Source organism: Colobus angolensis, unplaced genomic scaffold (assembly GCF_000951035.1).
Source record: "Colobus angolensis palliatus isolate OR3802 unplaced genomic scaffold, Cang.pa_1.0 Scaffold144, whole genome shotgun sequence".
NCBI lineage: Eukaryota > Metazoa > Chordata > Mammalia > Primates > Cercopithecidae > Colobus > Colobus angolensis.
Window position 1 is genome coordinate 3019259 of NW_012114533.1, and position 23890 is coordinate 3043148.

Sequence of the window (23890 nt, forward strand, 5' to 3'; positions counted from 1 at the left end):
GTTCAAGTGATTCTCCTGCCTCAGCCTCCTGAGTAGCTGGGACTACAGGCGCCCGCCACCACGCCCGGCTAATTTTTTGTATTTTTAGTAGAGACAAGGTTTCACCATGTTAACCAGGATGGTCTCGATCTCCTGACCTCGTGATCCGCCCACCTCGGCCTCCCAAAGTGCTGGGATTACAGGCGTAAGCCACCGCACCTGGCAATAGCATACTAAATATTATATATATGCGAGTAACATAGTTGTTTATTATCATTATCAAATATTGTATACTGTACATAACTGTATGTGTTACACTTTTTATAACCACCAGCTCAGTAGGTGTTTATACCAGCATTACTACAAACAAATGAGTAATATATTGCACTGTGATATTACAAATGGCTAGACATCACTAGGAATTTTTCAGTTCCATTATAATCTTATGGGACCACCGTCATATATGTGGTCCCTTGTTGACCGAAACATTGTTATGTGCACATAACTGTATTTTTGTCTTTAACCTAAAAGGGTTATTGAAATGCTTAAGAATGCCTTGGCATGATCAAATTTTCATTTTGGAAAGCAGTTCTGTTTGCAATGTGGAGAACAAATCAGAGCCAAAGTAGAGAACAGTTGGGATTAGGTGGAGTGATGACAGAGGAAAAGTTTAGGGGTTAAAGTTTATTAAGGAAGTAAAATCAACAAGGCTTGTGATGGTTTAATTGTGAGTGAAAAGGAGTTGGCCCTGTTGGGTCATAGATGTCTGTCTTTGTTCAGTGGGATAGAGAACACTGGAAAAGGGCCCGGATGAGGAGATGAGGCACCTCATGATGTATAAACTGGACAGTGAATCGCCCAGAAACAATGATAATTCCATGTGACAACTGCTGGGATGGAAGAAATGCAGGATCCTATAGGAACACTAGAAATTGATAACTGGCCAGGCACGGTGGCTCACGCCTGTAATCCCATGATTACAGGATTGGGAGGCCGAGGCGGGCGTGATTACAGGATTGGGAGGCCGAGGCGGGCAGATCACAAGGTCAGGAGATCGAGGCCATCCTGGCTAACACGGTGAAACCCCGTCTCTACTAAAAATACAAAAAATTAGCCGGGCGTGGTGGTGCGTGCCTATAGTCCCAGCTACTCGGAGGCTGAGGCAGGAGAATGGTGTGAACCCGGAAGACGGAGCTTGCAGTGAGCCGAGATGGTGCCACTGCACTCCAGCCTGGGCGACAAAGCGAGACTCCGTCTCAAAAAAAAAAAAAGAAAAAAAAAAGAAATTGGTAACTGATAGGTACTAGAAGGCTTCCTAGAGGAGGTGGCGCTCAAAATATAAATAAAAGTCCTATTAGTTTATGACAGAGCTTGCTCTGAAATGCTGTAATATGGTTTTCTGAGGTTTTGAGAAGGGGATGACTTCTGAGCCAGCCAGCAAGACTTCAGAAATGTGCTAAACCTTGAAGGATGGGAAAAGCTTAGATTCAGGATGGGTAGGGTGGAACTACCCTAGGGAATGACAGAGGCAGAGAGTAATCAAATTGCCAGTAAGTAAGATTTCAGTTAAGAAAACTTGCAGAAAGCATTAGAAAGACGAAAGGTGAAGGCCTGTGGAAAGCTGTGGTTCTGTAGGCAGTGGGGAACCTCTTAATGTTTTGAGGAAAGGACATTAAGCTGACGACTTTATGTAGGATGGATAGGAAGAAGAGAAGGCATTAGAGGAAACATAAGTGTATTCTCTACTTTGAATCTAACACTAGATTCATTGTATTTTTCTCTGATTCTTCCTCTGCCATAAGAAGGGGGTGGGGTGGGGTGGAGTGGAGTGGAGTGGAGTGGAGTGGAGTGGAGGTTGCAGTGAGCCAAGGTCGTGCCACTGCACTTTAGCCTGGGTGACAGAGTGAGACCCTGTCTCAAAAAAAAAAGAAAAAGAAAAAAAGTTTGGCGAGGTTGACAATAAAAGCACGCCAGAAAGACACACTCACAAAGCAATTAAATTTTAATATTTCAAGATGAATTAAAAGACATTAAGAAAATGATATAAGCCATGGAAAAACCATATAAATCAGAATTAGAAAAACTCAGAAATGAGATGATAGTAAAAGTCCCTTCATAACCTAGGGCCAGTTTACCTTACCGTTGTCAGCTCTTGCCATTTTCTACTTCCTGCCCCATAACACTTTACACATACCTCCTGTTATAGCCCTTTTCTTACAGATTTATAATGATTAGAGTGTTTTCCTTTCCCTGATTATAAACTCTTTGAGTCTTAAACTGAGTCTTCCTCCACCTTGTACTGCTAACATGTTCATAGTATACTTGGCATATTGTACTTAGCGTATTGTAGCTGTCCAGAGCCTGTTTATCAAATGAATGAAGCCCTGTACTAAGATAGGAGGAGTCAAAATAAAAAGGATAGAATGAATGTGAGATGTCTGGAAAAAGGGATTGATGGGACTTGGTGACTGGATGGGGTATTTTTGACTCTTGTTGACCGTGTCAGCCATAGAGATGTCCACAAAACTTAGGAATGAGGAGAAGAAGCTGGCTCAATCGTGGAGTAAATGATAAGCTAAATTTTAGATATGGCGAGTGGGAGGTGTTGATGAGACCCTCAGTGGATCTGCCCAGTGGTTTACGTGCCCTGAACCTTGCAAGGTAACTACAAAGAGACTAGATCATGTATCTATCTAATCCAAAAGACTAGTATATACCAAACCTGGCAGGCCCATTTGTTTCCTGAATTGCTATAATGTTTATCTCTTTGTTTGCAGCTTGGCTTGTGGAGATGTTGAAGGAAAGTTTGATATTTTGTTCAGTAGAGTTCGAGCAATTCAGAAGAAAAGTGGAAACTTTGATGTAAGATGTTTGTTTTTACTGAATTTAATTTTACCTTTGTAGTCACACGTAAAAATAAAGTTTGCACTCCTTTAGGTCTTGATTGAACACATACCATTTTTGTTAAATTGAGTTCCCTTCATGAGCATAGGAACTTAGTAGCTACTGAGTGGTTAGGGGAGGGAGACCTATTTACTATTTACTATTGATCTTTATATTTTTTGACTTTGAATCTTGTTACTTTATCACTGTACAAAAACCTGAAAACAGACTAGCAACACTTCCCTAAGTGATTCTGACCCCTGGGTTTGGGAAGCACAGATCTATTTCATGAATGTGGTGAGGATTAAGTCAGGTAACATATATACCAATGCATCACAGGCTTAAAAGCTCTATATGAATATTGTGTATGGTTGCCAACTAGACTGTAAACTCTTAAGAGTACAGAAGAGAGTATTCCAAGTATGAGGATAAATTTGTTCATTGGGTTAAAGGTTGAGTAAAGACAACAGTCAGGAAATGTGTTTTTTATGCCCCGTATTTCTCAGAATTTCTAATATTTTAAGTTTTTTTTTTTTGTTTCACATGGGGATCTTTAGAGATCTATTTCTATGTGACTGTATATTCCAGGGAAGGATATGTGGAGAGAGCCATGAGTGTCAGAGTGGGACTGGGAATTTGAGGAGTCCTTGAATTCTAACTTCTTTTAAAAGTTTAGTTCCTTGACTCTAACATGAATTTGACAGCCAAAAGCCAAAACTTAATAATTCATAGAATTAACAGTTGCTGCTAAAGAATTGTATATTGAAATCTGCAAATTGATTAAGAATAAACTGATTTGAAACTATTGAATAACTAGTTAAATATTGCTATCAATTATGTACTGTTTGATATTTTAAAATCTCATATATCTGTTTAAAAAACTCATTTTAGCTGCTGTTGTGTGTAGGAAATTTCTTTGGCTCCACCCCAGATGCTGAATGGGAGGAGTATAAGACTGGCATCAAGAAAGGTATAGAAATTATTTTTATTTAACATATGATTTCTAATAAAATTTCAAGGGCCACAGTTCTTGCTGAGTTGTTTTTCATTATTTAAGAATTTAAGAATAATTTTCAGTATTTAAGAATTTAAGCTGTTTTTCATTATTGAGACTATCCCGGTGCGGTGGCTCACATCTGTAATCCCTGCACTTTGGGTGGCTGAGGTGGGCGGATCACCTGAGGTCAGGAGTTCGAGACCAGCCTGGCCAACATGGTGAAACCCTGTGTCTACTAAAAATACAAAAATTAGCAGGGCATGGTGGTGCATGTCTGTAATCCCAGCTTCTTGGGAGACTGAGGCAGGAGAATCGCTTGAACCGGGAGGCGGAGATTGCGATGAGCCGAGATCGCGCCACTGCACTTCAGCCTGGGCGACAGAGCAAGGCTCTGTCTCAGAAAACAAAACAAAACAAAAAATAGTCAAGCTACAAGGTTGGGCGTAGTATATCCTTAGTGGATAAGCAGTTCCACATTTAGGATTGCTAAATATGGGGAATGTGAATGCATGGACTATTTACTTTTGCTGTAAATATTTTTTCTATAGAGAGGCATATCTCAAGTTCTAAAGCAGATCTGGTAACTATATGGTGTCATGTCTGTTTCCCTCACTAGCTCCTATTCAGACATATGTGCTTGGTGCCAATAACCAGGAAACAGTAAAATATTTCCAGGATGCTGATGGATGTGAATTAGCTGAAAACATTACTTATCTGGGTAAGCTGATACTTGTTACATTTGTGTGTGTTTTTTTTTTGAGACGGAGTCTCGCTCTGTCACCCAGGCTGGAGTGCAGTGGCACAATCTTGGCTCACTGTAACCTCTGCCTCCCAGGTTCAAGTGAGTCTCCTGCCTCAGCCTCCTGAGTAGCTTGGATTACAGGCGTGTGCTACCATACCTGGCTAATTTTTTATAGTTTTAGTAGAGACGGGGTTTCACCGTGTTAGCCAGGATCATCTTGATCTCCTGACCTCGTGATCCGCCTGCCTCGGCCTCCCAAAGTGCTGGGGTTAGAGGCGTGAGCCACCGTGCCTGGCCGATATTTGTTGTATTTGTAATGAACATAATATAGTGTTCTCAGGAATTAGTGTCCCAGGAAATGTTTGGCTAGATTTTTCAGTGATTACAGCCTAAGATAATGGGGTTTGGAGGGTTTTTTCCCAAAGTCTGTATATGTGCTGCTATGCCTTTAGGACAATGCCCTTAGGACAGTGGCATTTTTCCTTTATTATTTCTACCACTTAGCCCCAATCTCGTTATGTTCCCACAACCCAGTACACACTTGTTTAGCCAGCTAGAGGGATAAACTCCTTGTCTACAGTATATGGGATACTTAAGGTATAAATTATGTTCACACAAAGGAAATTTCATGTATGTGGCCTTACCATACAATCTTGCTGGATATATACAGCTTACTTGTTAATTAGGTTCCCAACTATTTACCACTCTAGGTTTCACTCTAAGGTTTTGGCAACTCACATTTTTAGTGCTGTTCTTTGGGGATTTTTTACTTTTTTTTACTCTCCTTTTTCTGGTTCCAGGTACGCTCTTCAGTTCCAGCTTAAAGTTGTTTCCTCCACAGTCCTCTGTATTGCTTTTAGTGGCTCTTTCAGTGTCTGGCCATTTTCAAAAGCACTGTCAAATTTTGCTTTTGTTTTCCCCCCACCTGCTGGCAGTCTGCTGCCTCTTAGATCATTCAGCTCCTTTTTTTTTCTTTTTTTTTTTTTTTGAGATAGTGTCTCGCTCTGTTGCTCAGACTGGAGTGCAGTGACGTGATCTCAGCTCACTGCAACCTCCGCCTCCCTGGTTCAAGTGATTCTCCTGCCTCAGCCTCCCGAGTAGCTGAGATTATAGGCACGCGCTACCACATCCAGCTAATTTTTATGTTTTTAATAGAGACGGGATTTCAGCATGTTGGCCAGGATGGTCTTGATCTCCTGACCTCGTGATCCGCCTGCTTCAGCCTCCCAAAGTGTTGGGATTACAGGCATGAGCCACTGTGCCTGGCTTTTTTTTTTTTTAATTGACTCTACTATTCTTCACATTTCCTCTTTGTTGGTCTTATTTCTCTAGAAAGCTTCTTCATTTCCTTTGCTGTAAATGTTTTTTCTCTCCTTCCCCATCATAGTTCATCTTGGCCTTTAGTCTCTGTTTGGCTGTGGCCCTCCTGTTACCAGTCTTATTTTGTTCTAATCCTATGGGACTTCTTTAAGCAAAAATTGAAGGAAGGACTTTATTTGTTTTGTTGTTTTAATATGGAACTCTTCATGAATTTGCATGTCATCCTTGTGCAGGTGCCGTGCTAATATTATCTTTATCTTTCCAGTTGTAGTATATATGCTGCTGAAGTGAGCACTGTTTGTTTTTAACTACACATGTCAGATACACATTTTGAAATTCTGTTGTTGTATATTTTAACATGGGTCTGACTTATGCAGTTCTTAGTGTAGTCTGTAGATTTGGATTAAGGGCATTACTATAGATATTTGGCAGCCATTTTACTATATGAATTTAGTGTCAGGAGTGTAAAGAGCAGCTGAGGTACTTGGGTTACTTCTGTGAAATAGATTTTTTGGACCCAGTAGGAGGATCAAGCAAAGAACTTGGTAGTGAACATGTGATAGTGAGCTTGAAGTACTGGTAAGACATCCAACATGTAGTTGGAAGTGAGAGTTATTATTATTTTTTTTTTGAGATGGAGTTTTGCTCTTGTTGCCCAGGTTGGATTGCAATGGCGTAGTCTCGGGTCACTGCAACCTCTGCCTCCTGGATTCAAGCGATTCTTCTGCCTCAGCCTCCTGAGTAGCTGGGGTTACAGGTGTGTGCCACCATGGCCAGCTAATTCTGTGTTTTTTAGTAGAGACAGGCTTTCACCATGTCGGTCAGGCTGGTCTCAAAATCAAGGAAGAAATACAGTCAGAAGGGAAGCAGGTAGATGATAGTACCTTGGTGGGTGGGGATGGTATATCTTCATCTTGGGGAGTAGGAACAAAGACATAAAAGTGCTTAGAGGACTGTTCGAGAGGTAAAGATATTGTCAACTTCAAGGAATCTAAGTGAAGATAACATAGTTTCAGGAGAACATTGGCAAATATAGGGTGACCTTTGAGAGAGTGATGGGAGAGGGAAACTGATTGCAGGGGCTTAAGGAACTAATAAAGTAGGCTGGGCACGGTGGCTCATGCCAGTTATCCTAGCACTTTGGGGGGCTGAGGTGGGCAGATCATGAGGTCAAGAGATTGAGACCATCCTGGCCAACATGATGAAACCCTATCTTTACTAAAAATGCAAAAATTAACTGGGCATGGTGGTGGGCACCTGGAGTCCCAGCTACTTGGGAGGCCGAGGCAGGAGAATCACTTGAACCCGGGAGGCGGAGTTAGAGGTTGCAGTGAGCCAAGATCACACCACTGCACTCCAACCTGGCGACAGAGCAAGACTCCATCCCAAAAACAGAAACCAAAAAGAAAAAAAAAACCAAAAAGCAGGTAAAGCACTTAGCATGGACTGCTCTTCAGAAGTTCAAAACTGAAGACGAGGAAGTTTCTTAGTATGTGTGTTCATTTTGGATGGGGATGATTGAGCATGTTTTTTTCTGAACAGAAAGCGCCAGCTGTGTAGACTCAGTAGATGAAAGGGAGGTGAAAATTGATGGAGCAAGGTCTTGAAGGCAATAGGAGGGAATAGAAACAAGGCCACAAGCCAGGAATAACCCTAGAAGAGAGTAGAGTCTTTAATTTTTCCTAAACATTTGCTCTTTCCAAATGTTTTCCTTCACTTGGAAGTTGCTGCCTGCTCCCAAGTAGCTGGGACTATGGGCACACGCTGCCATGCCTGGCTAATTTTTTGTATTTTAGTAGAGATGAGATTTCACCGTGTGCATCTTTTCTAGACTGTAGCTTCCTTAGAACTGTATTTTTCTTCTCATTGCCTTTTCCTGTGTCCTGATGTCTGCGTTTAAGTCCATGTAGAGTCTTCTCTAGAAGGCAGAAAGCCTTTTTCCTAATCTTCTCTACCTAGCTTTTTCTAGTAATATTTGTAAGGCACCTGGTGTAAACATACTGGCCCGTGGGCTCAGTAGCCTCCATGTAGGGCTGTTTGTATTTACTGAGCAGGAATATTGTTGGTAGCCATTCACCATTGATGCCTAGCAGCCAGAAGGGAGTTGCTGGAGAGTTTACACTTCAGATATGTAAAATGGCAGGGACATATGAGAGTCATGGGAGATTCATCCCCCTATTGATGGCTTTTCATTGTACAATTTTGACTAAAATTTGTTCATTTTTCTTTGAACCCAGGTCGTAAAGGTATCTTCACTGGAAGCTCTGGGCTGCAGATTGTGTACCTCAGTGGCACAGAGTCCTTAAATGAGCCAGTACCAAGTTATAATTTTAGTCCCAAGGATGTGTCTTCTCTGAGAACGATGCTGTGTACAACCTCCCAGTTTAAGGGTGTTGATATCTTGCTCACATCCCCGTGGCCCAAGTATGTGGGGAACTTTGGGAATTCTTCTGTGAGTAGTACTTGTTCAGTTGGAATTTCTAAAAGCAAATTGCACTAGCTTGAGTTGGGCCTTTTTTCTTTTCCTGTTTATATTGAGTATTTTAGCTCTTGGGTACTTTTTATTAGAAGTCTTTTGTGAAAATTTTCAGGATTCTAAAAGCTGTATCAACTGACCAAAGCAAAAGTTAATTTCGTGAAAGTGTGCTTCATAGATGAGACTGCTGAAATCTTAGTTATAAAGGATTTTTTTTATATTCTCTGCTTCAAGTGCCCTTTCCTAAGCCTCTTAATGTTTTGAGGCTTCACTGATTTTTTATTTTTTTGAGATGAGTCTCACTCTGTCACCCAGGCTGCAGAGCAGTGGTGCAATCTTGGCTCACTGCAACCTCCTCCTCCCAGGTTCAAATGATTCTCCTGCCTCAGCCTCCTGAGTAGCTGAGATTACAGGCATGCGCCACTGTGCCTGGCTCTTTTTTTTTTTTTTTTGAGATGGAGTTTTACTTTGTCTGTCACCCAGGCTAGAGTGCAGTGGCGCTGTCTCTGCTCATCACAACCTCTGCCTCCTGGGTTCAAGCAATTCTCCGGCCTCAGCCTCCCAAGTAGCTGGGACTACAGGCGCACGCTGCCGTGCCTGGCTAATTTTTTGTACTTTAGTAGAGACAGGGTTTCACCGTGTTGCCCAGGCTAGCTGTGAACTCCTGAGCTCAGACAATCTGCCTGCCTTGGCCTCCCAAAGTGCTGGGATTACAGGCGGAATTTTTTGTATTTTTAGTAGAGATGGGGTTTCACCATGTTGGCCAGGCTGGTCTCAAACTCCTGGCCTCAAGTAATTTGCCCACCTCAGCCTCCCAAAATGCTGGGATTACAGGCATGAGCCACCGCGCCCAGCCTAATTTTTGTATTTTTAGTAGAGGGGGGGTTGCCCAGGCTGATCTTGAACTCCTAGGCCCTAGGGATCCACCTGACTTGGCCTCCCAGAGTGCTGGGATTACAGGTATGAGCCACCATACCTGGCCAGATTTTAATATTTTATGAGTAATCTTGAAAAGGATGGTACACCAGGAGTGACAACTATCATGGGGAGTGAAATACTACACTGGTGGTAGTAAGCCTAAGGAATATTTTGAAAAGGTTATGTGTGAGGGCAGAAAACATTGGCTGAGCTTCCTTGAAGGGAAATGTAAGAATGCATTTGGGGACAAATCTCCATGGATGGATTCAGGATTATCAGTGATGATCCAGAAGTGGAGCCTGTACACCACCCCTTACCAATTTCAGCACCATGTGTCCATGACCAAAAAGGCCAACAGGATACCAGGCATTATCAAGGAGGATGCTCTCTTCTTTTTTGACAAACCCGTGGTTACTCTTTACCTAGAATACAAGGGGTAGTGCTGGTTGGAGCACAAGGATATAGCAAAGCTAGGGAAGATCTAGAGAAAGGCTGCTAAAGTGATGAAGGAAGAGAGAAAGACACATGTGATGCTCTGTAAGGAAGGATGAGAAAATGAGGCCCCTTCGTTTTGTGGGGAGCTAAAAATTGATTTTGATCAAGGCTTATAAATAACCATACAGTATATTTATGGAGGAGAAAAGTATAGTTCACCAGTCCCTAAGATACTAGGACCGACCTCAAAGCTAATTCCCTGCCCTTCAGCAGAAACCTGAAGGAAACAAGCATAAGACAAAAGGAAATTCCTGCTTTACGTAGTGGAAAACAAACTTGGTTAGCTTATTTCCAAGTAATACCTTCTCTTAGATTAGAGTTCATAAATGCTGTGGGTGAGAGATCACTTAATTGGTTGTTAACAGAATCTGAGGTGTTCTGGGAACAAGAATAAGTTTGGGCAAACTTCATGTTACTTAAGAAGGGTGTGGTTATGCCCTTCCTGAAACTGCTACTTCCTTGACTCACGCAAAATAAAGGATTATATGCTCGTGATGAAGTCCTTGAGTACTCTATATCAGATATTCTGTGGATCCTAGGAGCCCTGAAACGTAGCTTTTCACTTTGATTTTCTGAATTGACTATGACTCTCTGGACCTGTGAACTGCAGATGCAGTACAAACAAACTAGAGGCTGGGTGTGGTGGCCTACGCCTGTAATTCCAGCACTTTGGGAGGCCCAGGCGGGCGGATCACGAGATCAGGAGTTAGAGACCAGCCTGACCAACATGGTGAAACCCTGTCTCTGCTAAAAATACAACAATTAGCTGGGTGTGGTGGCATGTGCCTGTAATCCCAGCTACTAGTGAGACTGAGGCAGGAGAATCGCTTCTTGAACCCAGGATGCAGAGGTTGCAGCGAGCCAAGATCGTGCCACTGTACTCCAGCAGCCTGGGCGACAAAGCAAGACTCCATCTCAGAAAAAAGAAAGCAACTAGAAGCCCAGTCTGTGGGCTCCAGAGGGAGAGCTTACTTTCCAAAAAAGGTTTTAATTATGTTTTGGGTATTGATATGGAGGAGTAACCTTTTAATCTCTGGCTTCCAACAGTTGTTCCTATTTCTACATTCATAATAGTTCAGCTCCCTTATTTAAGATTTTTTCTCTGATTGCCATATGTATGAAATTCACTGTGCAATTCCTTCTGCCCACATTTGTATTCATGTATAAATTTCAAAGACATTTCAAAATGTCTTATTATTTATTTGCATTTCTTGATAACTTTTGGTCTGTATGGATGACTAAGTTTTTGTTTACTAGGGAGAAGTGGATACCAAAAAATGTGGTTCTGCTTTAGTTTCCAGTCTTGCCATGGGCTTGAAACCAAGATATCATTTTGCTGCTTTAGAAAAGACCTATTATGAGAGGCTTCCATATCGGTGAGTAGCATTTCATTCTCTTTGGCTTTTTGAAGAATTTGCCATAGATCTTCTATATAAACTTCTCTTGTTCGTTTTTAACCATGTAACGTCTTGGTTCCATTTGGTTACTCAGACAGTGAAATAAGTGACTCTCAAGTCATTCATCTTCTCTGAGTTTGTTCCCTAAGTTGAAATCACTTTGGAATTCCTTCAGTTTCAGAATCAAGAACTTGTATCAGTTTTTTCCTTTTCAGGGCCAGGCATGGTGGTGTGTGCCTGTAGTTCCAGCTACTTGGAAGGCTGAGGCAGGAGGCTCGCTTGAGCCCAGGAGTTCTAGGGTATAGTGTGCAATGACTACGCTTGTAAATAACCACTGCACTCTAGCCTGGGCAACATAGGGAGCCCCATTTCTTTAAAAATTTTTTTACCACAAATAAATATGAGATAATACATATGTTGATTAGCTTGATTTAGCCATCCCACAATATATACACATTTCAAAACAGCATGTTGTATACCATAAATATATACAATTTTTAGTTGTCAATTAAAAGTAAATGAGAAGGAAAAATAAAATTTTTTTTTTGTCTTTTTTTTTTTTTTGAGACGGAGTCTCACTCTGTCGCCTGGCTGGAGTGCAGTGGCATGATCTCAGCTCACTGAAACCTCCGCCTCCTGGGTTCAAGCGATTCTCCTGCCTTAGCCTCCTGAGTAGCTGGGATTACAGGTTCGTGCTGCCAGATCCAGCTAATTTTTTTTTGTATTTTTATTAGAGATGGGGTTTCACCATGTCAGTCAGGCTGGTCTTGAACTCTTGACCTCATGATCCGCCCACCTCAGCCTCCCAAAGTGCTGGGATTACAGGCATGAGCCACTGCGCCCAGCCAAGAAAATATATTTTTTTCTTTTTTTAATTTAGCACTCAGAGGTGGAGTTTTTATTTTTTTAATTTTTGTGGGTACATAGTAGGTATATAGAGGTCAAGTTAATTCTTTAAGAAAGAATATATTGCCAAGAAAACCAGTGTTTTACAAGTGAGCGAGTTAAGTAAAAGCTCAGAATTATCTTCACCAATGAAGGGCATGGATTATCCTTAAAATAACCTATTTCCCTTCTTTTTTTACAAAAGTAATATACACTTGTTGCCAGTTAAAAAAATGTAAGTGAGCAAGAAGAGAATACCCCCCTTACCGTAATCCCACACCCTAATGCAGAATCATAGGTGATACAGCTTTTTCTGTTAAATCTCCATATATGCATTCCAGAAAAATGTCTTGTTCTCTAAAAATATACTGCAAAAACAAGTTTTGGGAACAACCCACTCAAAACATACACAGTTTTTAAGAATCTGAATACAGTTTTTCATAGAACATATGAAAATGGCCAATAGGGCTGAGCGCAGTGGCTCACGCCTATAATCCCGGCACTTTGGGAGGCCAAGGCAGGCGGATCATGAGGTCAGGAGATCGAGACCATCCTAGCTAACACAGTGAAACCCTGTCTTTACTAAAAATACAAAAAATTAGCCGGGCATGGTGGGGGACGCCTGTAGTCCCAGCTACTCAGAAGGCTGAGACAGGAGAATGGCATGAACCTGGGAGGCGGAGCTTGCAGTGACCGAAGATTGCGCCACTGCACTCCAGTCTGGGCAACAGAGAGAGACTCCGTCTCAAAGGAAAAAAAGGCCAATACACATATAAAGAGATGCTCGTATCATTAGCCATTATGGTAATGCAAATCAAAAGCACAATGATATACCACTTAATACCCACTAGGAAGGCTGTAGTCAAAAAGGCAAATACATAATAACAAGTGTTGGCAAGGATGTGGAGGAATTGGAACCCTCACACATTGCTGGTGAGAGTGTAAAATGGTGCAGCTGCTTTGGAAAACTGTTTAGCAGTTCTTGAGAGGTTAAACATAAGAGTCAGCAGCATGGTAATGGCAATTTTATTCCTGTCCCAAGATAAGGGAAAACATATGTCCACACAAAAACTTGTACACAAATGATCATAATAGCATTATTCATAATAGCTCAAAAGTGCAAACAACCCAAATGTCCATCACCTGATGAACGGGTAAATTAAAAGTGGTAAATATATGATGAAATGTTATTTGGCAAGGAAAAGCAATGAAGTACTGATATGTGCTACAACATGGTTGAAACTTGAAACTTCATGTTAAGTGAATGAAGCCAGACACAAAGGACTACACATTTTTTTTTTTTTTTGAGACAAGATCTCATTCTGTATCCCAGGCTAGAGTGCTGAGGTACGATCATGGCTCACTGCAGCCTCAACCTGGTGGGCTCAAGTGATTCTCCTACCTTAGCCTTCTGAGTAGCTGGGACTATAGTTATGCACCACTATACCCAGTTAATTAAAAAATTTTTTTGTAGAGACAGTCTCATTGTGTTGCCTAGGGTGGTCTCAAACTCCTGGGCTCAAGCAGTCCTCTTGTCTCAGCCTCCCAAAGTGCCTGGCCTATTTTATTTTGGCTCTTTATTACACAAAAGAAGAGGCAATAGTAAAATGAACCCTCATGTGCCCATCACTTAGCTTGAACTATTGTCAACATTTTACTAATTTTACAACTCTTTTAAAGCCAAAAGTTGGAGTTTTGATGGTTTCTGAAGACATAATCTCATCTCTTCCTAAAACAGCCTTGTGAGGTAGGGATCGTTGCCCTATTAGATGGATAGATAGTAACTTATCTGAAATCATTTGACTTGTGATGAACTGAGGACCTCTGCTCTTTTTATGGCCCCATGGAGTCCACATATTTTGTCATTGCAAATCAAAAGTAAAATTGTAATATTTTATCTCTCAAATATGTTCTAGAAACCATATCGTTCTACAGGAAAATGCACAGCATGCCACCCGGTTTATAGCTCTGGCAAATGTTGGAAATCCAGAAAAGAAAAAGGTAAAGATTCACCTATTTGGTGGAAAGTTGATATTCACGGTCTGCCTGATAAATGTATCTCTTGCCCAGTTTAGCATTCAGATCTTTTCTCCCTCACTGCAAGGTCCCAGCAGCTTCGGAGACTCCTTTGTAAAGATACGGTAATGAAAGGTCAAGTCTCTTTGGGTCTTTTTATGGGAGAGTTTAAAGAAGGGTTTGGGAAAATAGGCCCAGAGGAATAAAGGCAAAATATCAAATGAACAGTGTCTTTACTTTCACATCTATGTGGTTGTCTTTGTGGGTATTTGTGAATTTGCCCTCAGATGCTTGCTTCTTTTAGCAACTTCATTTAGCTGAAATAAAAAAACCCCAAAGAGCTGGGCATGGTGGCCCATGCCTGTAATCCCAGCACTTTGGGAGGCTGAGGTGGGCGGATCACTTGAGGCCAGGAGTTTGAGACCAGCCTGGCCAACATGGTGAAGCCTCATCTCTATAACAAATAAAAAAATTAGCCAGGTATGGTGGGGGGCACCTGTAATCCCAGCTCCTCAGGAGGCTGAGGCAGGAGAATTGCTTGAATGTGGGAGGCGGAAACTGCAGTGAGCTGAGATCGGGCCACTGCACTCCAGCCTGGGTGACAAAGTGAGACTCTGTCTGGGGAAACAAAAAATCAAAAAACCCAGAGGACTTACCTAAGCCCTCCTTAGGGCTAAGATTTCCTGAGGGATATCTTAGTGATACCTAGATCTATCTTTGTATTGGAAAACAGTGCAGTTGATGAAAGAGAATATACCAGAAAAGTAGGTTGTTTTTCTCACTTCTCTGAGAGCATTTCTGATTTTCCAGGGCCAAAATTGACCTATTATGGATTGAGACAGCTAAAATAAGAACAGTTAGTGAAGTGGGAAAATAGGCAGATAAAGAGTCTGAAGATTATTCCACTATCACATGCCATAGACAAAGCATACAAAAGATAAGCAAATCGATATATTTTTTTTCATAATATTTTAAGCTTTTTTTTGGGGGGGGGTAGGGCACGGATCTGAAGTGATTTTACCTTTATTTCCTTCACTTTAAGCCAATCATGAAATTTCACAGTGATTTCTAGGGTGGGGACAGAAGGAAGATAGTGTTAAGAATCATCAGGGCTGTGGCCCAGTTGGCCGCAGAAGTGCAGGCAGGGTGGCCCCTCAGGGGCAGCTGGAGGAGCATGGACTGCCCCGCTGGAAGGGAGGTGATGTTCCCAGAGTATGAGAGCTGGTACGTGATGTCCTCTGCAGCTTCCAGCTTGCGCAGCTCGATCAGGCTGTTCCCTGTGGTGGCCAGTAAGTTGGCGATCAGCTTGGCTGCCTTGGAATCGCCCTCAGAAGAGATGATGGCTGCCTTTTTCTGCTGCTCAGCCTTTTCTATCACAAATCTGGCGCTCTCTGCTTCCTGCTGAGCCACCTGTTTGGCTTCCACTGCTTCTGTGAACTCCTTCCTGAAGGTCAGATGTGTCAAGGACTTGTCATCCAGGATGAGCCCAAAGGTGGCTGCTCACTCCATAAGGTCATTGCTCATCTGCCTGGAGACCAGCTCTCTTTAGGTGATTAGTTCTCCAGCATCAAAGCGAGCCACCACTGACTTGAGGATCTCGGTAGTCATGGGCAGCAGCACACGCTCATCATAATCCTCTTCAATGCTGGTCAAGATGCGAGGAAGCTGGCTAGCGACAGGCCCCCATGTGCACCTTGATGTCATTCTGTAAATCTTTGCTATCAGCGATGACTGGCACATTACATGGTCAAGAACAGCAGTCAAAGATAATTGGTTTCTGGATCCATGGAATGAGAAAGTGAATCCCTTCCCCTACCACAATATTCTGTATTCCACAGAATTGGTCAAAGATGACAGCTCTTTGTACAGCATCCACGTTATATAGGGCAGAGTTCACCACGTCTCCTGCAACAGCTAAGTCCAGACCAAACTTGCTGATGGACTCATAACACTCTGGCAGCTATGTTTTGTTCTGCTGGACCCTCTCACACCTGCTTCCACTTTGACCTCCACATAAATTCCCCAGCCTATTTTCAGCTTTTTTGCCCAATTCTTAGCAAGTTTAGATTTGTAATTTTTCTTTTAATTGCCCTTTCAAACTGAATAACACCTAGTATTTTCAGTCTGTTTTATTCTCAGGGACATGTTACCCTCAGCCATAAGCAACTTATACTTTAGTCAAAAGGTGTGCACATTATAAAATTTGGCAAGCATTATTAAATTCATCTAAAAATTTTGTTCCAATTTGTACCCCTACCCCAGTGGTGTGTTTTGTTTTGTTTTGTTTTTCTCTCTCCATAATTCTCACTGGATCACATCAAAGTTTTTTTTTTTGTTTTTTTTTTCTTCTGAGACCGAGTCTTGCTCTGCCGCCCAGGCTGGAGTGCAGTGGCCGGTTCTCAGCTCACTGCAAGCTCCGCCTCCCGGGTTTACACCATTCTCCTGCCTCAGCCTCCCGAGTAGCTGGGACTACAGGCGCCTGCCTCATCACCTGGCTAGTTTTTTGTATTTTTTTTTTTAGTAGAGACAGGGTTTCACCATATTAGCCAGGATGGTCTCGATCTCCTGACCTTGTGATCCGCCCGTCTTGGCCTCCCAAAGTGCCGAGATTACAGGCTTGAGCCACCGTGCCCGGCCTTTTTTTTTTTTTAAGATAGAGTCTCTGTCTGTTGCCCAGGCTGGAGTGTAGTGGCATGATCTCGGCTCACTGCAACCTCCGCCTCCCGTGTTCAAGTGATTCTCCTGCCTCAGCCTCCTGAGTAGCTGGGACTATAGACACGTGCCACTACGCCTGGCTAATCTTTTGTATTTTTAGTAGAGATGGGATTTCTCCACGTTGGTCAGGCTGGTCTCTATCTTCCGACCTCAGGTGATCTGCCCGCCTCAGCCTCCCAAAGTGCTGGGATTACAGGCATGAGCCACCACCCCCGGCCCTCATCAAAGTTTTATTAAAGTTTTTGCCAATGTGATAAATGATATATAATTGTTACTGAGTCGCATTTCTCTAATCAGTAGTAAGTTTAAACATCTATATCTTATCTAAAGTTTTCGATATCTGTGGCATTAGTGCAAGATTCCAGATATTTATATGAATATTTACTTCTTTGCTGCTAGTCTCTTAAGAAAATTTTATTAGCATGTATAGCAGAATTTGTATAATATGAAGAGAGAGAAACCCCAAGTTCATTTGTAATTTTCATTAGGAAAAATGAATGGCAGTGCCACAATTCTGTGGACAAAGTACACAAAGATAAGGGACTCAGAGGCAGAAGCAGTTTGTCTTCAGGCGTTATAGAGCAAGTCCCTCTGGGGGACAGTTGTCACTATTCCATTATTCGAGTGAGAACTCCTGGTTTGTGAGGGCTGGGGCTTTGATTTGTTGTTCATTTCTTTGTCAGCCTTTGGTGAGCCCCTGCAGAGGCCACTGAATTGGCATTTGATTTACTGTTTATTCTCTGAGCTATGGATGGGCTGGTTGTTGTTCTTTTAATTTTACTTAGTTTCACATGTTTTCCCTGAAATCTTCACAGTAAAATAGGTCGATTACAGTTGGATAAATAGTATATCCCCTAATGTCGTTATGTTCCTTTTCTCTAAAGTATCTTTATGCATTCAGTATTGTTCCCATGAAGCTAATGGATGCAGCAGAACTGGTAAAACAGCCTCCGGATGTCACTGAAAACCCTTACAGAAAATCTGGGCAGGAAGCATCCATAGGAAAGCAAATTCCTGCCCCTGTGGTATGTTCTGATTGGGGGCTGGCATTTTCTGGGCAGGGTTGCCCATTACATGTGTTCTTTTCCTGGTTATAGTTTAGTACATAAAACAAGTTTAATCCTTAGAATCTAAATCTTTTTTTTTCCCCCTTGGGAAATCATGATGATGTTTAGAAAATCTTAGTGGATTTTAACTAAGCTTAGTGTTTTTTATTGTAGTTTGGGGTTAACAGTTTCATAGATTAGGTCTTTCTTTGTCCAAACTGGATTCATACGTTTGGGGTTACAGTTTTATTTGTAAAGTCTTTGTCTAAAGTTGATTATCTGTTCTTAGCTCTTTAGGCAAGGCCGTAGCAGTTTCGTAGCAATGTAATTTGTGATTTTATGATGATTGCTAGTAGGAAAATAAGATTCATTCTGAATAAATTTTCTCAATAGCAGAGTTTTCTCAAATTAATTTTTTCCCCACTAAAGCAAGGAGTGTCAAGTTCCCTTACTAGCATGCACAGTCTGCTTTCTCAGACTTTTCTTTCTTTCCGAGCAGCCTTCTCATCTCTCAGTCAAGGCTGAATTAGGCTTATTTGACCTGTGAAATTGTATGACTACACTGTGTCCCTGTTGAGAGAAAAAGGAAAAGGGAATTTGGGTGGGTTCATGTTGTTCTGTTTTAGGCAAGAATTACTTTATAACTTGCATTTTAACTTGTTTTTCCAAAGAGATGAATTTGGCAGTAGTTTGGGTAAGCATTGATGTGTGACTGAGAGTTCAGGCGTCAGAATTGGGAAGATATTTTGCTTCCTTAGAGTATGCAGAAAGGACTGAGAAGAAAGAAAGATATGGCATGGCAGGAATGTTCCCTTGTATGTGAGTGGTTGGCTACTTATCTAAAGGTTGGTTGAATAATATTTAATCTTCTGCTTTTGGCCATTTCAGGAAGAATCAGCCTGTCAGTTTTTCTTTGATTTAAATGAAAAGCAGGGAAGGAAGCGTTCATCCACAGGTAGAGATAGCAAATCTTCTCCTCACCCAAAGCAGCCTCGCAAACCTCGTAAGTACCTTTATTCCAGAGGTCTCCTCTGTGAACAGTAACTGTTATTTTGGCTTTTGTTTGGAAAGCAGCATTGCTAAGAGAGCCTCTTCTGGCGGGGGAGAATTGTGCAATGAGTCATTAGGACCAACAATAAAAATAAAATATAAACATGGCCTTGGCTGGGTGTGGTGACTGCACCATCTTATATTCCCACCAGCAGTGTATGAAGATTTCTGCTTTTCCACATCCCTGTCAACATTTGTTATAGCAATAGCCAGTTTTACAAGATAGGTCTCTCTTTTCCTGTCTCATAAATAGGTATGGTTCTCCAAGGGTGATGCTTTTTTTTTTTTTTTTTTTTGAGATGGAGTCTCGCTCTGTGGCCCAGGCTGGAGTGCAGTGGCTGGATCTCAGCTCACTGCAAGTTCCGCCTCCCGGGTTTACGTCATTCTCCTGACTCAGCCTCCTGAGTAGCTGGGATTACAGGTTCGTGCTGCCAGATCCAGCTAATTTTTTTTTGTATTTTTATTAGAGATGGGGTTTCACCATGTCAGTCAGGCTGGTCTTGAACTCTTGACCTCATGATCCGCCCACCTCAGCCTCCCAAAGTGCTGGGATTACAGGCATGAGCCACTGCGCCCAGCCAAGAAAATATATTTTTTTCTTTTTTTAATTTAGCACTCAGAGGTGGAGTTTTTATTTTTTTAATTTTTGTGGGTACATAGTAGGTATATAGAGGTCAAGTTAATTCTTTAAGAAAGAATATATTGCCAAGAAAACCAGTGTTTTACAAGTGAGCGAGTTAAGTAAAAGCTCAGAATTATCTTCACCAATGAAGGGCATGGATTATCCTTAAAATAACCTATTTCCCTTCTTTTTTTACAAAAGTAATATACACTTGTTGCCAGTTAAAAAAATGTAAGTGAGCAAGAAGAGAATACCCCCCTTACCGTAATCCCACACCCTAATGCAGAATCATAGGTGATACAGCTTTTTCTGTTAAATCTCCATATATGCATTCCAGAAAAATGTCTTGTTCTCTAAAAATATACTGCAAAAACAAGTTTTGGGAACAACCCACTCAAAACATACACAGTTTTTAAGAATCTGAATACAGTTTTTCATAGAACATATGAAAATGGCCAATAGGGCTGAGCGCAGTGGCTCACGCCTATAATCCCGGCACTTTGGGAGGCCAAGGCAGGCGGATCATGAGGTCAGGAGATCGAGACCATCCTAGCTAACACAGTGAAACCCTGTCTTTACTAAAAATACAAAAAATTAGCCGGGCATGGTGGGGGACGCCTGTAGTCCCAGCTACTCAGAAGGCTGAGACAGGAGAATGGCATGAACCTGGGAGGCGGAGCTTGCAGTGACCGAAGATTGCGCCACTGCACTCCAGTCTGGGCAACAGAGAGAGACTCCGTCTCAAAGGAAAAAAAGGCCAATACACATATAAAGAGATGCTCGTATCATTAGCCATTATGGTAATGCAAATCAAAAGCACAATGATATACCACTTAATACCCACTAGGAAGGCTGTAGTCAAAAAGGCAAATACATAATAACAAGTGTTGGCAAGGATGTGGAGGAATTGGAACCCTCACACATTGCTGGTGAGAGTGTAAAATGGTGCAGCTGCTTTGGAAAACTGTTTAGCAGTTCTTGAGAGGTTAAACATAAGAGTCAGCAGCATGGTAATGGCAATTTTATTCCTGTCCCAAGATAAGGGAAAACATATGTCCACACAAAAACTTGTACACAAATGATCATAATAGCATTATTCATAATAGCTCAAAAGTGCAAACAACCCAAATGTCCATCACCTGATGAACGGGTAAATTAAAAGTGGTAAATATATGATGAAATGTTATTTGGCAAGGAAAAGCAATGAAGTACTGATATGTGCTACAACATGGTTGAAACTTGAAACTTCATGTTAAGTGAATGAAGCCAGACACAAAGGACTACACATTTTTTTTTTTTTTTGAGACAAGATCTCATTCTGTATCCCAGGCTAGAGTGCTGAGGTACGATCATGGCTCACTGCAGCCTCAACCTGGTGGGCTCAAGTGATTCTCCTACCTTAGCCTTCTGAGTAGCTGGGACTATAGTTATGCACCACTATACCCAGTTAATTAAAAAATTTTTTTGTAGAGACAGTCTCATTGTGTTGCCTAGGGTGGTCTCAAACTCCTGGGCTCAAGCAGTCCTCTTGTCTCAGCCTCCCAAAGTGCCTGGCCTATTTTATTTTGGCTCTTTATTACACAAAAGAAGAGGCAATAGTAAAATGAACCCTCATGTGCCCATCACTTAGCTTGAACTATTGTCAACATTTTACTAATTTTACAACTCTTTTAAAGCCAAAAGTTGGAGTTTTGATGGTTTCTGAAGACATAATCTCATCTCTTCCTAAAACAGCCTTGTGAGGTAGGGATCGTTGCCCTATTAGATGGATAGATAGTAACTTATCTGAAATCATTTGACTTGTGATGAACTGAGGACCTCTGCTCTTTTTATGGCCCCATGGAGTCCACATATTTTGTCATTGCAAATCAAAAGTAAAATTGTAATATTTTATCTCTCAAATATGTTCTAGAAACCATATCGTTCTACAGGAAAATGCACAGCATGCCACCCGGTTTATAGCTCTGGCAAATGTTGGAAATCCAGAAAAGAAAAAGGTAAAGATTCACCTATTTGGTGGAAAGTTGATATTCACGGTCTGCCTGATAAATGTATCTCTTGCCCAGTTTAGCATTCAGATCTTTTCTCCCTCACTGCAAGGTCCCAGCAGCTTCGGAGACTCCTTTGTAAAGATACGGTAATGAAAGGTCAAGTCTCTTTGGGTCTTTTTATGGGAGAGTTTAAAGAAGGGTTTGGGAAAATAGGCCCAGAGGAATAAAGGCAAAATATCAAATGAACAGTGTCTTTACTTTCACATCTATGTGGTTGTCTTTGTGGGTATTTGTGAATTTGCCCTCAGATGCTTGCTTCTTTTAGCAACTTCATTTAGCTGAAATAAAAAAACCCCAAAGAGCTGGGCATGGTGGCCCATGCCTGTAATCCCAGCACTTTGGGAGGCTGAGGTGGGCGGATCACTTGAGGCCAGGAGTTTGAGACCAGCCTGGCCAACATGGTGAAGCCTCATCTCTATAACAAATAAAAAAATTAGCCAGGTATGGTGGGGGGCACCTGTAATCCCAGCTCCTCAGGAGGCTGAGGCAGGAGAATTGCTTGAATGTGGGAGGCGGAAACTGCAGTGAGCTGAGATCGGGCCACTGCACTCCAGCCTGGGTGACAAAGTGAGACTCTGTCTGGGGAAACAAAAAATCAAAAAACCCAGAGGACTTACCTAAGCCCTCCTTAGGGCTAAGATTTCCTGAGGGATATCTTAGTGATACCTAGATCTATCTTTGTATTGGAAAACAGTGCAGTTGATGAAAGAGAATATACCAGAAAAGTAGGTTGTTTTTCTCACTTCTCTGAGAGCATTTCTGATTTTCCAGGGCCAAAATTGACCTATTATGGATTGAGACAGCTAAAATAAGAACAGTTAGTGAAGTGGGAAAATAGGCAGATAAAGAGTCTGAAGATTATTCCACTATCACATGCCATAGACAAAGCATACAAAAGATAAGCAAATCGATATATTTTTTTTCATAATATTTTAAGCTTTTTTTTGGGGGGGGGTAGGGCACGGATCTGAAGTGATTTTACCTTTATTTCCTTCACTTTAAGCCAATCATGAAATTTCACAGTGATTTCTAGGGTGGGGACAGAAGGAAGATAGTGTTAAGAATCATCAGGGCTGTGGCCCAGTTGGCCGCAGAAGTGCAGGCAGGGTGGCCCCTCAGGGGCAGCTGGAGGAGCATGGACTGCCCCGCTGGAAGGGAGGTGATGTTCCCAGAGTATGAGAGCTGGTACGTGATGTCCTCTGCAGCTTCCAGCTTGCGCAGCTCGATCAGGCTGTTCCCTGTGGTGGCCAGTAAGTTGGCGATCAGCTTGGCTGCCTTGGAATCGCCCTCAGAAGAGATGATGGCTGCCTTTTTCTGCTGCTCAGCCTTTTCTATCACAAATCTGGCGCTCTCTGCTTCCTGCTGAGCCACCTGTTTGGCTTCCACTGCTTCTGTGAACTCCTTCCTGAAGGTCAGATGTGTCAAGGACTTGTCATCCAGGATGAGCCCAAAGGTGGCTGCTCACTCCATAAGGTCATTGCTCATCTGCCTGGAGACCAGCTCTCTTTAGGTGATTAGTTCTCCAGCATCAAAGCGAGCCACCACTGACTTGAGGATCTCGGTAGTCATGGGCAGCAGCACACGCTCATCATAATCCTCTTCAATGCTGGTCAAGATGCGAGGAAGCTGGCTAGCGACAGGCCCCCATGTGCACCTTGATGTCATTCTGTAAATCTTTGCTATCAGCGATGACTGGCACATTACATGGTCAAGAACAGCAGTCAAAGATAATTGGTTTCTGGATCCATGGAATGAGAAAGTGAATCCCTTCCCCTACCACAATATTCTGTATTCCACAGAATTGGTCAAAGATGACAGCTCTTTGTACAGCATCCACGTTATATAGGGCAGAGTTCACCACGTCTCCTGCAACAGCTAAGTCCAGACCAAACTTGCTGATGGACTCATAACACTCTGGCAGCTATGTTTTGTTCTGCTGGACCCTCTCACACCTGCTTCCACTTTGACCTCCACATAAATTCCCCAGCCTATTTTCAGCTTTTTTGCCCAATTCTTAGCAAGTTTAGATTTGTAATTTTTCTTTTAATTGCCCTTTCAAACTGAATAACACCTAGTATTTTCAGTCTGTTTTATTCTCAGGGACATGTTACCCTCAGCCATAAGCAACTTATACTTTAGTCAAAAGGTGTGCACATTATAAAATTTGGCAAGCATTATTAAATTCATCTAAAAATTTTGTTCCAATTTGTACCCCTACCCCAGTGGTGTGTTTTGTTTTGTTTTGTTTTTCTCTCTCCATAATTCTCACTGGATCACATCAAAGTTTTTTTTTTTGTT

At 42.0% G+C, this 23890-nt stretch overlaps 1 protein-coding gene and 2 pseudogenes across 2 annotated transcripts in view; 1 reads left to right on the forward strand and 2 right to left on the reverse strand.

The window, feature by feature from the left end:
- CWF19L1 (CWF19-like 1, cell cycle control (S. pombe)) overlaps nt 1-23890 on the forward strand; it is a 41038-nt gene that overhangs the window by 3691 nt on the left and 13457 nt on the right. The window contains exons 2-9 of one of the 2 annotated variants that reach the window (XM_011935555.1): nt 2757-2841; nt 3754-3832; nt 4476-4577; nt 8159-8373; nt 11068-11186; nt 14009-14093; nt 17708-17848; nt 18758-18872. In XM_011935555.1, coding sequence (XP_011790945.1) covers nt 2757-2841; nt 3754-3832; nt 4476-4577; nt 8159-8373; nt 11068-11186; nt 14009-14093; nt 17708-17848; nt 18758-18872 — 941 coding nt within the window. The remainder of the gene's footprint in view (nt 1-2756; nt 2842-3753; nt 3833-4475; nt 4578-8158; nt 8374-11067; nt 11187-14008; nt 14094-17707; nt 17849-18757; nt 18873-23890) is intronic. The other variant, XM_011935556.1, reaches the window with a different exon arrangement.
- LOC105507165 lies at nt 15177-16253 on the reverse strand (annotated as a pseudogene).
- LOC105507166 overlaps nt 22622-23890 on the reverse strand; it is a 2663-nt pseudogene continuing 1394 nt past the window's right edge.